Genomic DNA, 13,885 nt, shown 5'->3' on the forward strand with positions numbered 1-13,885 from the left:
GGGCCCGGAGAAGTTGCACCTGTGCCGACTTCGGCTCGGCAACTTTGTGGTCCAGCCGCCCAGGTGAGAGTGCACGTTGTACCTGACCGTGGCTGGGTCACTTACTCTCTGGAGGTGGGGCCTTGTGTAGAACATGCCAGGCAGGGCCACCCCCGGGCCTCCTTTCATTTCTGCCTTCACTAACCACCTTGGGGATCTCAAAGACTCCGGGATTTAAATTCCATATGAACGTGGATGGCACCCAGACTTTTCTGTCTAGCCCAGATCCTCCCGGCTCTCCAAGTCCTGCTCCCGACCTCTGACTCAAACTCAGTGTGATCAAAACCGAGTTCCTGATACTTCCTCCTCTGAGTCCCTTCCCAAGGGAGCTCGCCTGCTTCATAGATGTCCACCTGGTCTGGGAGTCAACGGTCATTCTCTCTGTCACACACACATACACACAAACACACACGTGCACACGCACAGGACTGGTTAGCACATCCCAGCTGCCATCACCTCTCAGACATGCTCAGTATGGCCTGCTTCTCACTGCTGGTACTGCTACCGCCAAGTCCAACGCCACTCCACCTCCCACCTGGCTTATGGCGGGACCCTCCCCACTGGTCTATGCGGTCTCCCCTCCCCTCTTCCAATACCACCAGTATTCAACTTCCTGTCTTGTTCACAGTAAAGGCTTTACCTCCAAACCCCTCTGGCCTCATCTTCCCACCTCACTCACTCTACCCCAGATCCAATGACCCCCCGCATCTCACACCTCTGCACACCCTGCCTCAGGGCCTTTGCACTTATTTTTTCCACCCCCTCCCCAGATATCTGCATGGTGCACCCCTGTTTCCTTCAGTTCCCTCCTGAAATGCCGTGCCAGCAGCGAGACCTTCCCCGACCCCCTCTCCAGAGTTTCAGACCCCCGCTTCTTTTTCTTCCTCTGCACCGATCACCCACAACTATGCTATTTACTTTCTTGCTTGCTTTCTCTCGGCCCCACTGGCGTATAATCTTCATCATATGAAGATTATATGATATATTTTTTTAACTGTTTCTGCTGTTGCTGTATCCCCTGTGCCTAGAAAAAGGCTGGCATGTTGTAAGAGCTCATTACCTAGCAGTGGTAAGAGCTGGCCTATCCCATCCCAACCCTCGTCCAGATCCACACATGCAGCCCTCACGCAGGAACGCAGGGCCGGTTAGAGCTGACTCCATGGGGGTCTGCTCTTATCCTGCTAGCGTACACAAGGAGACCCCTGAAATAAACTCTGTGGGAGACCTTGGTTCAGGGCCCCATCACTTGAAAATGCAAACTGCATGACTCCTCTGGGACAAAACTGGGAGCTGCTGCCGAAACACACTTCTCGAATTAGTTGCAGGACACGCTGTCTCTGGTTTTTTACCTGTGTTAGTACTAAGGCCACGATGAGCCCTTCCTGAGTCCCCTAGACGCTCTCGGCCACGGCCTGGTGTTGCTGATTGACAAAGTGGGGCGAGAGGATAAATCTCTCCCTGGTCGACTCACTTCTCCCTGGTCGACTCACTTCTCTTGCCATCCTGAAACGTGTGCCTTTCTCTATCAATACGTTCTCGGTAGGTTCTGCAGCAACCTTGGTCTATCTCAAATGCCTTTATTAAAATAAAAAAACCCAAACTAAACCAAACCACCCAGCACAGCAGAGTGAACAGCTTAGAGAAAACAGTGGGCAAGAAACAATATTAGCGTTTGTCAATATTTCCCATGTTGGCCCTGAGAATTAATTTCTCAGGCTGACAAGAATGACCATCCTAATTATATTCAAATATAACCAATTTGAAACCATGCTTTCAGTAATGAGAGTCTGGCCCGTGGCAAATTTACAACAACACGTGGAGACGGATGTTAAAAAGGTGGTTGGATTATAAAATAACCTTTCAACTGTTGGTCCAAATGGTCAGCTCTTTCATATTAACTGAACGGAGTGCCTCTAACTGAGGTTAATAATGAAAATCTCCCATCTCTGGATCGTCATAAAAGCCAGAATTCTATTTTTAGCCACCGAAGATGTTCAAGCTTTAAACATTCGGTTGTTTAATTTATTAGACCTTGTTTCCCCCTGGCATCTTCCTAACAGAAAATCTGACCACTAAAAATAAGAGTCAGCTGTGCTAATATATTTACATAAATAATTAAAAACTCTACAGCCAGAGCAGGCGATAAAATGTATTGCCACCATAAACTTGCAATGGAAGAACATCACTTTAATTAAAAGCTACAAAGGCACCACTGTAAACAATTCATTTGCATTTCAAGCTCTGTGTTTGTTGACTGGGGAAAGAATTAATTCATTCAACAAAGCGAAACAGAAAGGACCTCACCCCAAATCCCGTTATTGAGGTCAGTAACCACATTTAATTAAGATGAAGTGTTAATAATATATTTGAGTAGAGGGAGGTTCTTTTAATTTCCCCAGGTAGAAATGTTATTTTTTAGCCTTTAACTCCTGATTAAAATTTAACAGGTGGGAGTCACCCCAAATTAAACTCTTAAATCTGGTTTTGAAATCTGTTCTTGGCAAAACAAGGAGTCTGAAAGCCCCCTTCTCCCCGCCCCACAAATGGGAGGCTACCATACACTTCAAGCCTCTGTGTTCCCGAGAAGGCCTGTGATGACAAAATCCCAACTTTCAAGCAGACTGATTTTTGACATCTACTTCTAAAGATCTTAGACGATACAGAACGAAATGTCCCATAGACAGCCGGTGATTTTCACTTGACTTCCCCTCATTTCTCCGAATGGTCTCCAACATTAGATTAAACAAGGTGTTAAAAGGACTTGATGACTCACAGGCAAATCTGAAACTGGGCATTTTAACGAGTCTTGGGAGGGGGGTGGGCTGGATTCTCATCACTGCATGTCGCGCTCTGTAGCCGCTTGAGGAATGAATTCCACCGTGGAGCTAAAAGGCCTCCACGTCCAAAAGCAGGGAGAAGAAGGGAAAGGACTTTCAAAAGACGCAAAGAAATCAGGACAAAGAGGGCTGCAGTTTTCAGAGAGGCGAGGCTCTACTTTGGATCGGCTTCAGATAGTCCGAGTTTCGAGCATCGGCTCAGTGTGGATCAAGGCGTGGGAGGAAGAGGCGGCTGACGGCCATGGCCGTGGCTCTTGACTGTGACCCTCGTGGAGTCGGGAAGCCCCGTCGGAGGTCTGTCTGTCCTGCACGGGCCTTACTCCTGGGACTGGTTTAAAACAAGGCCACTTGCTGATGTCATGGTTGGTAGACATCAGTCAGTGTTGGAAGGGGCAAAAAAGCATGTCTACTTATGCAGAGACATGCTTCTACACATGCTTACGCACAGACATGCTTTTACAGACACCTCCGAGGCAGCTGCCATTACTCAAGGCCGTGCCGACTAACCGAGCACTTCTGTCTGCCTGGCCCAGGCCGGGCTGGGGCTATTTCAGGAACTCTCAGCCTCGATGAGTCTTCTCTGTTCCTGGTGGCCTCCTCCCAAACCCTAGCAGATATCCTGGCATGTACCCACAGGCCAAATACATTTTTTGGTCCCACAAAAGTTTTGAGATCACTTTGGCCTTTGGCATGACTGAGCTATCTTGAATACTTCATTAACTAACTGAATACTTCATTAACAATCCCCTAGGATTTCTCTAGCAAGGTGAGATCTGCGAATGGGCTGCAAACAGATGGTTTCGCCGACTTTAAAGTTGACCCTGGTCATGTCGCCACGATGCTCTCTCCGGATGTTCGAGGTCTATTCATTTAGATTTTGTTCTTTTCTTTTCCAACTGTGGAGACAACGGATTATGCGTTCGGGTCCCTGACACGTTGTGGGCCCCCTGGAGAATCGGAAGGTCCACGTGCCGGGCCTCAAGTGCTAATTCGGAGATAGTACTGATGCGACTTCATCAGGGAGGGATGGTTCCCCGCCGGCCACTCCCCCCACCCCACCCCCCAGGGCCCAGGATCGGTGAGAAGACGGAGGGTTAGGGCGGGAATGACAGTAAGGCGTCAGGAGGGTAGTGCCAGATGTCCAGAAACACATGTCCAGATGCCCAGGGAGCACAGTCCCGAGGTCAGAGCAGCCCCCCCGGGGAGGTGAGGCCCAGACCGTCTCAATGGGACACACGCGTGGGCGCCGTGGGCTCTCAGCAGTCCCAGACGCTCTCCCCACAGTTCTACGCACTCTCCTCCCACAAAGGAGGGCTCTGAGAGGCTCCCCGAGGCCCCGCTTTCCTCATCAGTGAAAAGGGAGACCAAGGATGTGTCATTTGCGGGTTCATGGGCAATAAATGATCCCCCCGTGAAGATGCTTTGGGTGCACGTTAATATAAACACGCTGGGCACTTTGTCCCGGTACCAGCAAGCTTACTGCCCTCTTTCTCAAACACCTGTCTCCAAGGGGGTGCGGAGACGGCCACCAGTTTCGGGGATGGGGGGCAGCCGGGTCCCAGGAGGCGGAGAGCTGCACAGAGCCCTAGGGAGAGTGGAAGATTCAGGATCGCAGCGATGCTTGGAAACAATTTCTGCTGCCTGGCTCTTCGTCCCCAGCTGGCGACCGCTGATTCTGACTTCCCAAGGAAACCATGTGTTTCCCTCCTTCCTTCCTTGCCCTCCTGCCTCCGGCCTTCTTTCTGGGACACATGCCCTTGCTCTCACGACTGCAAGCTCTCTGGGGGCTGCGGGCAGAGGCCCTCTCGTTGACAAGCGAACGCACAGCTCCCCGGGTGTCAGCAGGCTCCAGATGAGCACCGTTCAACTGAGTGACCGAATGAGCGGTAACGACAATCCTCGCGCTTTCCCCCCGCCAAGCATTGGGTCTTTAGCAACACGATTATCTATTATTTCGATTGCGTAGAACTCTAATAACATGGCAGGTTTTATCCTTTTAAATTTCCCCTGTGGTTTTTCGTTATGGAGAAAAGCTTCCATTTAGCTGAATTCCAGTTTTAAAAGCTGGTTGCTACCCAGCTAAACGACCACATGGTCTGGTATCCCTCAGAGTTAGGTGTGGTCACGGGACTAATTTTGGCCAGTGAGATTTACACAGAAATGGGGCTGACTTCCAGGACGTTTCCTTAAAAGACGGGAGACCCGATGCTCTTCTTCCCCCTTCTCCCATCTCACTGTCTGGAATGTAGACATGAAGGCTGGAGCACTAGCAACCATGACAGCCCATGAGGAAGGGGATACCAGCCTGGAGGTAGTTGAGTGGCGAGCAGGAAGGAGACTGGACCCCGTAACAGTTTTGTGGGACTGCCATATAAGCCCTGGGCCCTGCCGTGGCTATTCTAGACTTCTGTTACGGGAGACCAAAAAAAAAAAAAAAAAAAAAAAAGAAGAGTTCTATCTTTTCTGAGCCACGGTCATTTTGAATTTTCATGTTATGTTCAGCCAAACTCAATCTTCACAGATAACAGCGCTGCTTGACCCACCCTTGCAGGGCTCCCTGGATGAATGTTTTCTCCAAAACCATGTTGAGCAATGATAGGTCATGTCATGTCGGTACGAACGATATTTCTCAACACACGGCTTATATATTCAGTGTGTAGGCAGGAACCTCTGCTGTAGCGTGGTTTATTGTAGACCCTGGACAAGACGAGCTCGGTCTGAAAAAATGCTCAAAATAGGAATTGCTACTTGGGTGCCCCCAAGGAAATCCCCCGATTGTGAAAGACAATGAGATACGTCCTCTCAGGCTGTTGGGAAGGACTGAGCAGCCGGCTGCCTCCCCAAAGCAACGGAATCAAGGGTCAGGGCCCCAGGGTTCCTCCCCGGTATTCATTTCACTGGTGGAGAACATGGGACAAAGGCAGTCATTTCCAATGTAGCGTAAGGATCCCTGAGCTGCTCCTTCCGACAGTAATTAGCCAACAAGCTCAGTTGCAAAGTCTGCTCCTTATTAGAGACACCCGAATGTCACGAGTGTCACGGGGAAATGCGGGGTTCCTGTCTTGGGGGCGTGGAGGCGGGGCTGCGGTGTGTGGAGGGGACGGGGTGAGGGAGGCGGCTCTGTTTCAGAACGTCAGTAGCGATAGGAACTTGGAGCCGAGAGGCTTTCTAATCCTGACATCAACTCAAATCTTAAGGGAAACTATAAATGTGACTGCGTGGGTATAAAAAAAAGAAGAATTCTTTTTACGACAAAAGGCATTAACAATACCAATACTTTGGGTGCAAAGTATTTTCAAAAAAATTCTCTGGGAAATTAATGATGCATTCAACGATTTGGCTGTAAGCATGTCCACTGACCTTTTCAAAAAATAATTGCATACAATTGGAAACACTCTTAATATCTAATAACAAGGAAATGAATGAATAAATGAGAGCGTCCATGTAATAAGATAATAGAATACTATCAAGCAATTAAAAATAATGGCTGTGTCTTGACATGGGAAGCTGTTCACCATGTCCTGGGAAGCAGACAAGGCAGGTTCCAAAACAGGACGGGTGATGGGAGCCATTTCTGGTAATAAAAACGGAAGGTTTCTCACATGTGACATTGGACGGAGATATACCCACATTGTTACGAGGGGATTTCCTGTGCGAGATGATTACCGATTCCTTATTATCTTCTTTATTCTCAACTGCCTTTTCCAAAGTCTCCTCCATGAACCATCTTAACTTTATAATAAGGATAAGAAGATACAAGTTATTAAAAAGAAGAGTTTCGTCTGTCACCAGCCCACGGATGTCCATTCTGATTCGGCGGAGAGCGAGGCGATGGGCTTTTTAACAAGTTTTAATAACTCAGGCTTTTTAGTGAGAATATTCACTCTGATGCCCGGACACCTCCTGTCTTCAGCGTTACAGGCTTCTCAGAGATCAAGGCGCCTTTCACATACTTGACTGTTTCCTGGTGAGATGAAAGAGAGCCCAGCAGGGGCCGGCTGTGCCAGCCTCATGTCCGAGACAAGACGCGCCTTTCATCACGGGAGACAGGACACCAGCCGGGACGGGAATCGGCTAGAAAGTTCGTAAGTTTGGTGTGGGTTCAGGGTGGGGAGGAAGTTACCCTGCTTTGACAGGGAAGGAGCCTGTCCTCAGGGTTGGGGCAGGACCTGTGTCAGGGGCATCTCCCCCTGGGCACCAAAGCTCCCAGGGCCTGGTGAGTCACTGGAGATGAAAATGGGGTTCTTGGGGCTGAGTCACAGGGAATCTTGGAATGAAATATTGATAGGGATAGGCAGGGTGGCCGGAGAGAGACAGAGGAAGGAGGGGGAGGGAGAAAGGGCAGGAAAGGAAAGGGGCAGGGGAAGGATCAAGTAATTAATGGACCATTTCTCCCGGAAGAGTTCCGGTGACAAGAGCTGCACCTGTCAGTGACGCTGTCCCTGCCTCTGATGAGCTCAGGACCAGCACCAGGGGCGGAGCGGTGGAGGGAGCGGAGAGCCAGGCCCAGAGAGCCAGGCCCAGAGAGGAGCCCTGCCGGCCACGCTGGGGCCCAGCGGGAAGGACTGTGTGGGAGGAGTCTGGCCGGAGAGAGAAATGTGTGTCTTTCTCTCAATCCCTCTCTCTCTCACACACATCTACTTTGCTTCAAGGCTGGAAGAGAGTTATCTCCAGACACCGCTAGGCTCGATTTGTAAATGCTAGAACTCGTAAGTAAACCAGCCACAGAGAAACACCTCGGCGGCCTTTCCTGAGGGCACTCATGAAATTGAACGTGGTCGCAGTGACTCTTGGTGGTTCCTGATGGCTCAGCCCCCATTCCTGACTCCTGGGAAGCGCATCCCGCACTCCTGCGGTCATCATGGTGGGACGTGGGGCCCACGGTGGGCACGCTCCACCCCCCACCCCCGCTACTCCATTTGGCTCCGAGAAGGGCATGTGTGCTAGTTGGCTCAGTGAGACCCGAGTGTGGCCCTTGGACTTGAACTTTTAATTGGGAAGCCTCTCTTCCTGGTGGGAGGGTTGAGGACGGGCACTGCTGGTGGCCGTTCAGGCACGGCTGAGGCTGAAGTCGACCCGGGGCGGAGGGGGGAGAGCAGAGCCAAGAGGTTTGGTAAGAACATACGCCAGACACCCGAGTTCTCATGCTGGGTTCCCTCGTGCCCGTGCACCTGTCAGTTACTTGGGCTGATACGTGCCATCTTGGGCTAAGCCACTCGGAAGAGGGGCTGGCAGCTCATGGGGAAGGGTCAGATCTATGACGACCGACTGGACCTTCCCACACTCCTGCCTCTTCCCTCGTGTGTCCCATCTAGGAACTAACACATCACTTCCTCTGACCTCCTCTTTTCACGTGGTGGGCGCCGCAGACAGACGTTCTGCCTGTGCTACAACTGGGAACACGTGCATCCCATTCTAGAAGCCGCGTCCTTGTGCACCACGGCTCCCAGCCTGGTCCTGACACCCCTTCAATGTCTTGGCTCTTACCAGTCATGCCCTCTCTCTCCAGAGCCTGCCAGACTCAGTGTGCTGGGACTGCTCTCCAGGCCTGTCCCACATTCCCAGCTCCACATGCCATCTGCAAGATGGGATCCCTTTCCTCTCTCCCCATCAGCTGCCCGCCGTGGCAGGCGGCCACATCCGGAACATGCGCTCGGGTCCCCCGATCTGAGAGGCTCATGACCGCGGGCGATGCAAAGCAGACGCACCGGGGTATGCGAACCCGCGTGGGTGAGCAGCACGAGCGTGGGAAAGGGTTGGAGGCGGTTCACTCGTTCTCCTCTGTGAGGCCGGGGAGTGGCAGCCCGTCCCTTCCCATCCCCTAGAGACGCAGCATGGCCCGAGTTCCTTCCTGTGCTGTCTCAGGACCTGACCCTCAGCATGTTCTTCAGTTCTATATGCGATGCAGTGACTCTTCTAGCAAATTCCCTCGACTGCCCAAGTCGGCCAGAGCTGGTCTTAAAACAGAGAACCTGGACAGACCCGCCTCTCCCGCTGTTGCTGTCTCCCACGCATCTGCCCCTCGCCACCCTGTTAAGGCTTCCTGATTGGTGACATCCCAAGTCGCCCAGCGACGGCGGAGCTCCCCGCCACCCCAACTCAGCAATGACAAGCCCATCGAAACTCCACATTTGCTTTCTCCCCACCCCAGAGCCGTCTCTTCCTCCTCCTGTTGTATAAGTACAAAATGACAGTTAAGCTCCCACAAAGACAACCTAAATGAGTGCGTCCGCCTTACCGGCTGGCTGTTAAAGCTACCAGCTTCCCCGTCTCAGGACTTAAGGAAAACTTGCTCTTTGATATTTAAATTGCGCATTTCCTTTGCCTGGTACCCAGCAGGAAAAGCAAAGAGAGAGAACAGAACGGCGATTTCAGGGTCACATTATTATCGGATTTGGTATAGTGCAGGCCTGTATCTCGTCCGTCCGGCATTTGGGAAAGTTTTGTTCTGAAAGTAAATCGCCTTTTGGGGTCGGAAACAAACGTGCGCCGCGTGCCTGGCGGCTCGCTCCCCGGTAACGGGGCCGCGCGGAGACGGTGGGTGACACGTTTCCAGGTGTTTCGAATCAGGAAAATACGACCCGTGTTTATTAGAAGTGTATCTAATACTTGATTATCTGTTCCTCCTAGGAGAGGAAGATTAGATTAGGGAAGAGAAAGATTAATAACTTTCTTTTGCGGAGACAAGCGTGCGTTTGGACCTGCATGCCTGATTCGGGCTGCTCGTGAAACATGGCACCGAGGAGAGCAGCCTGTCTCCGCGGGCTCCGTGGGTAATGATCATTTAATTAAATCTTGTCATGAAAACACCTTCCTTCTCAGCACCGGACAGAGCTTAAGAAAGGAAGACAGAAATTTTTAAAGACTGTTTTCTTTCTTTCTTTCTTTCTTTTTTTTTGTGGCTTGCCCTTTATCAGTGGAAAAATCTAACCCCAATGTTCCAGTTCTAAGTACCAGTGATGTGTGTTCCATCCCCTCTTGACCGGTTGGGAATCCACAGCCCTAGGCGGAGAGCAAGGGCCTTTGCATACTGACCTGTTTCTATTCTGATTCCTCCCCTAAGCTGGGCCGCCTGGAGCTGTTACTGAACCTCTCTGGGCTCCTAATAACGCTTGTGTGTGGAGTCAGCCAGTGCCTTCCTTAGCAAGTCGTGGTGACCAGAGTGTGGGTCAAGTGTCTGCGAGGCAAGGCGCCATAGCCGGTGGGTGTCCTTTTCTTTCTTTTTTTTTTTTCAGGGACTACGCTTGGCAGACCGCTCTGGCCGTTTAGAGAGAGCGTGAAGTCCCTCTCCTCCTGAGCTGGTCTACTGCTGGGAAGCAGGTGTGGGGGCAGTAGGCCTCCCACCCGGACTCAGCCTGGTCTGGATACAATCAGCCACAGACTTCATTGCGACATGTATCTTCTCCTTACCCAGATCCCTAACAAATTTAATTTAATGCTAGTTCGCTCTTGACAACCAGGCCTGCAGCCGGAAAAGAAATACTATTTCTGCGTGACTCGGGTCTCCAGTTAGAGAGCTGCTCACCCACCTGATGGTTTGATGCTGCAGGGAGTCGGGGTCCGTGGCGTTCACGGTCAGGAGCACGCTGCCCACGGAGATGTTCTCCTGCCTGGTCACCGTCATGGGGTCCGGGTAGAAAACCGGACCCTCGTTGACATCCAGGACGGTGATGTGGACCGTGGCCGTGGAGCTGGGGCCGTAGGAGACGTCGGGCACCAGCGGGTCCTCATTTTCCACTTTGATCAGCAGGGTGTGAAAGGCGGAAATCTCGTAGTCCAGGGGCTGGAAAGCAGAGACGGGAGGCTCAGCATGTGTATCTGCTACGGAGGGCAGAAGGCGCCTTTGCCCCAGGTCCCTGCGACACCCCACGAGCCGACGTGTGGGTGATCGGGGATGGATCCAGGTTTTGTGGGCTAACGTGAATGCAACGTGGGGTCCTCCTTAAGTATATGCAACGTCTAGATACAGGATTGGGATGGAAGCTGGTAGTTTTTGTTTTGTTTTGTTTTGTTTTTTAAGATTGAGAAGTAAGTGACAACACATGATGTGAGTCCAGAGTGCTAGGGTCCCTGTCTGAGACCATCTAAAGATGACGCCCTTACCCCGCCGACATTAAAAGTCTTCCTACCTGTAACCTGTAGCCCCATGACTCCGACACTCCGTGGGACTCGGGGACAAACAACTCTGAAACCTAAGCTTCGCCAACTACGGGGTCACCCTGCCTCAGTTACTATGGGGGGAGGTCGAGTGGAAAAGGCAGCCCCAAATTCCATCTTCAATGTTTCCATCTCCCTGACCACAAGCGCTGAAGCTGGATTCTGGACAGCAGGAAAAGGAGAGTTTCTCTTGGCAGATGCATTTCCGGGGAGGGCGTGGCATAGGGAAAAGGACGTGGGGTTAAGCCTCGGGGCCCTTCCCCACCTGAGGGCATTTAAAAACCTGCGGGCAATTTTCAATGGTCACTACGAGTAGGGGCTCTGTGGTCAGATACAGGGCAGGGATTACGAGACACATGGCCACGCCTGGGAGGGACCCTACAGCATGATGGTGGATGGTCCTGGCCCCAGGGTTCCTGGCCCACTCTAGGTGATTTCGGAAAGGGCTGGTAGAACCCGCCTCCCCCAGCGGCTGTGCAGAGTAAATCAGATCACGTCCAGGAGACCCCACTGCTGACATTATTAATATGGGGGTCCTGCCCATCATGAACGACACGGACGACATTCACCTGGCCACTTTCCAAACCATGGGATGACGCACGAGTTGCATTTCCTGTCACTGAGGGCGTGTGGAGAGACATTTAGGTCAGATGAGGGCAGGCTGTTTATTTCAAGTTATTTTCCTAATGTTGACTGGGACGATGGGTAGCTAACACCTCAGACCCAGGACACATGGATGCTCTTGCTGGAAGGACAGGACCAAAGTGAGTGCGGGCAGTCGGTTCGCACCCGACCAAAAGGAAGCAAATGGTGGACAGGTTGTAAGGGCCACGGGAAGTGGCAGCCGTGTGAGACCGGGAAGCTGGGCAGAGAGACCTGCACGCACGCACACACACACACACACGCACACACGCACAGGAAATGCTTCCTGATGGTAACAGGACCCCCTCTCCACGCCTGCAACAACTCCAGGAGGGACTTACAGAGTTAACAGGTGTAAACTCCTGGCACCGAGGAGCTACCCAGTTAGATGTTGGTCCCATTCCTGTAACACAAGAATATCTCACCCTCCATCCCTTTCCAGTAAGAGATTTCTGTCCGTCCCGAGTGATGCCCTAAATACGTGACCTTGGTGACGTACATTTCAAACTGGGGCCCAGGGCGTTGCCATGCTCGGAAGACATTCATCCCAAATCTAGCCCAACTGATTTTTCTACCATGATGAAAAAGCCACCAGCCTGGGGATTCCTGCCTTTGTGAGCTCCACGGGACTTGGAACAGCAGAATTTGGGCCTGGGGTTGAGGCTGACATGGTGAGTGGGAGGGTTGGGCCACTTGCCACACGGAGTGGGGCAGACCCAGGCTGGGAGAGAAGACTGGGGTCCCCAGAGGAAGTGGTCTGGCTTATATACACATGGCCTCTAAGTAGTATGGCTAAAATGCGTGTTTCTTTACATGCTAGGTACAAGTGTGTACATTTCTGTTGGATCAGTATATGTGTGCCCATATAGTAAACACGCACATGTGTGTTTTTACATGTCAGATGTGCGTGTATGTGAGCGAACTTGTGTATGATAGGGGTGTGTGTGTGTGTGTGTGTGTGTGTGTGTGATAGCTCTGTCTGGGTTCCCTGAGACTCCAGTCAAGTCTGGAAGCAGAGCCTGAGGCAGGGATTTGGAGCTTGATGTACTGGCGTGCCTTCTCAGAAGAAGGGAGCAGGGATATGGTCTCTGCTGGAGTCCAGCTACGGCCCAGTGCCAGGGCAGCTCTGGAACTTTCCCTGATCGCCAAATCAGCCCTATCTCAGGGCGGTGGGTGGCCTTTTGCCTCCCTCTGCAGTCAGGTGCCGGCTGCAGGCTCTCTCCAGTGGGCAGAGCTTGGCCTGCATTCCCTTCGGTGGGCTGTCAGCTGGGAAGATGGAGGCTGGGAGCCAGCACTCGGGGCTCTGGGAGTGTCTGCTCCCACCTAGTCAGGGACCCTGGTGGGTGCGTTAGTTTCCTAGGCCTGCCGGAATGAAGGACTGGGTAGCTTAATAATACAGAAATCAACCGTCTCACGGTCCTGGAGACCAGAAAGCGCGAAATCAAATGTGAATGGGGCTGTGCTGGCTCTGAGAACTTTGGGGGGAACTTCCCTGCCTCTCCCTGGGGTTCCGTGGCCTGCAGCCGCCCCACTCCCATCTCTTCCTCCGTGGCCATACAGCCCCCTCCCTGTGTGTCCCTGTCATCTCCTCACAGGAACACGGTCCTGCTGGAGGGGGGCTCACCCTCTCCACCATGACCTCAACTAATCACATCTGCAGTGACTCTATTTGCAAATATGGCCACATTCACGGGGGCCGGGGGTAAGAATATCTTTTCTTGGGGGACACAATTCAATCCATACCGGTGGGGCACACCCATGGCTCCCCGATCCCCACAATATACATGTCTGGTTTTCACCACCGCCCTTCATTCCATCCCACGACATTATTTATCCCTTACTGTGCACCTACTGTGTGCTAGGAGGGCTCTGTGAACATCAATGCACCCGGTCCTCACTTTATGTCATAATAGCGGGCGTTTTTAGTCCGCTTTCCTCCATGAGGGAGCAGGCTCAGAGAGGTTGAGTAACTCAGTCACAGTCACATAGCTAATAAGCAGCACTGAGCCACGCTTTGGCCCGGAGAGTGTGATGAGAAAGGAAGGAGAACTGACATCCCCTGGGCACCACACTGGCCTCGGAGGGTTTGAGAAGTGATCAGTGCACAGAGGGAGGACGGAGGGAGGACAGAAGTGATCAGTGCACAGAGGGAGGGCAGAGTGAGTTGCACAGTGTCTTTCTGGAGGGCAGGGCTGCTCGAGCGCTCGTTC

At 52.1% G+C, this 13,885-nt stretch overlaps 1 protein-coding gene across 3 annotated transcripts in view; it reads right to left on the reverse strand.

Moving 5' to 3' along the window:
• Positions 1 to 13,885, reverse strand: part of CDH13 (cadherin 13) — a 1,007,942-nt gene that overhangs the window by 77,109 nt on the left and 916,948 nt on the right. For all 3 annotated transcript variants that reach the window (XM_080827654.1, XM_080827656.1, XM_080827655.1), the window contains exon 10: positions 10,406 to 10,659. In XM_080827654.1, coding sequence (XP_080683780.1) covers positions 10,406 to 10,659 — 254 coding nt within the window. The remainder of the gene's footprint in view (positions 1 to 10,405; positions 10,660 to 13,885) is intronic.

The sequence above is a fragment of the Martes martes genome, assembly GCF_963455335.1.
Source record: "Martes martes genome assembly, chromosome: 17".
NCBI classification, from domain to species: domain Eukaryota; kingdom Metazoa; phylum Chordata; class Mammalia; order Carnivora; family Mustelidae; genus Martes; species Martes martes.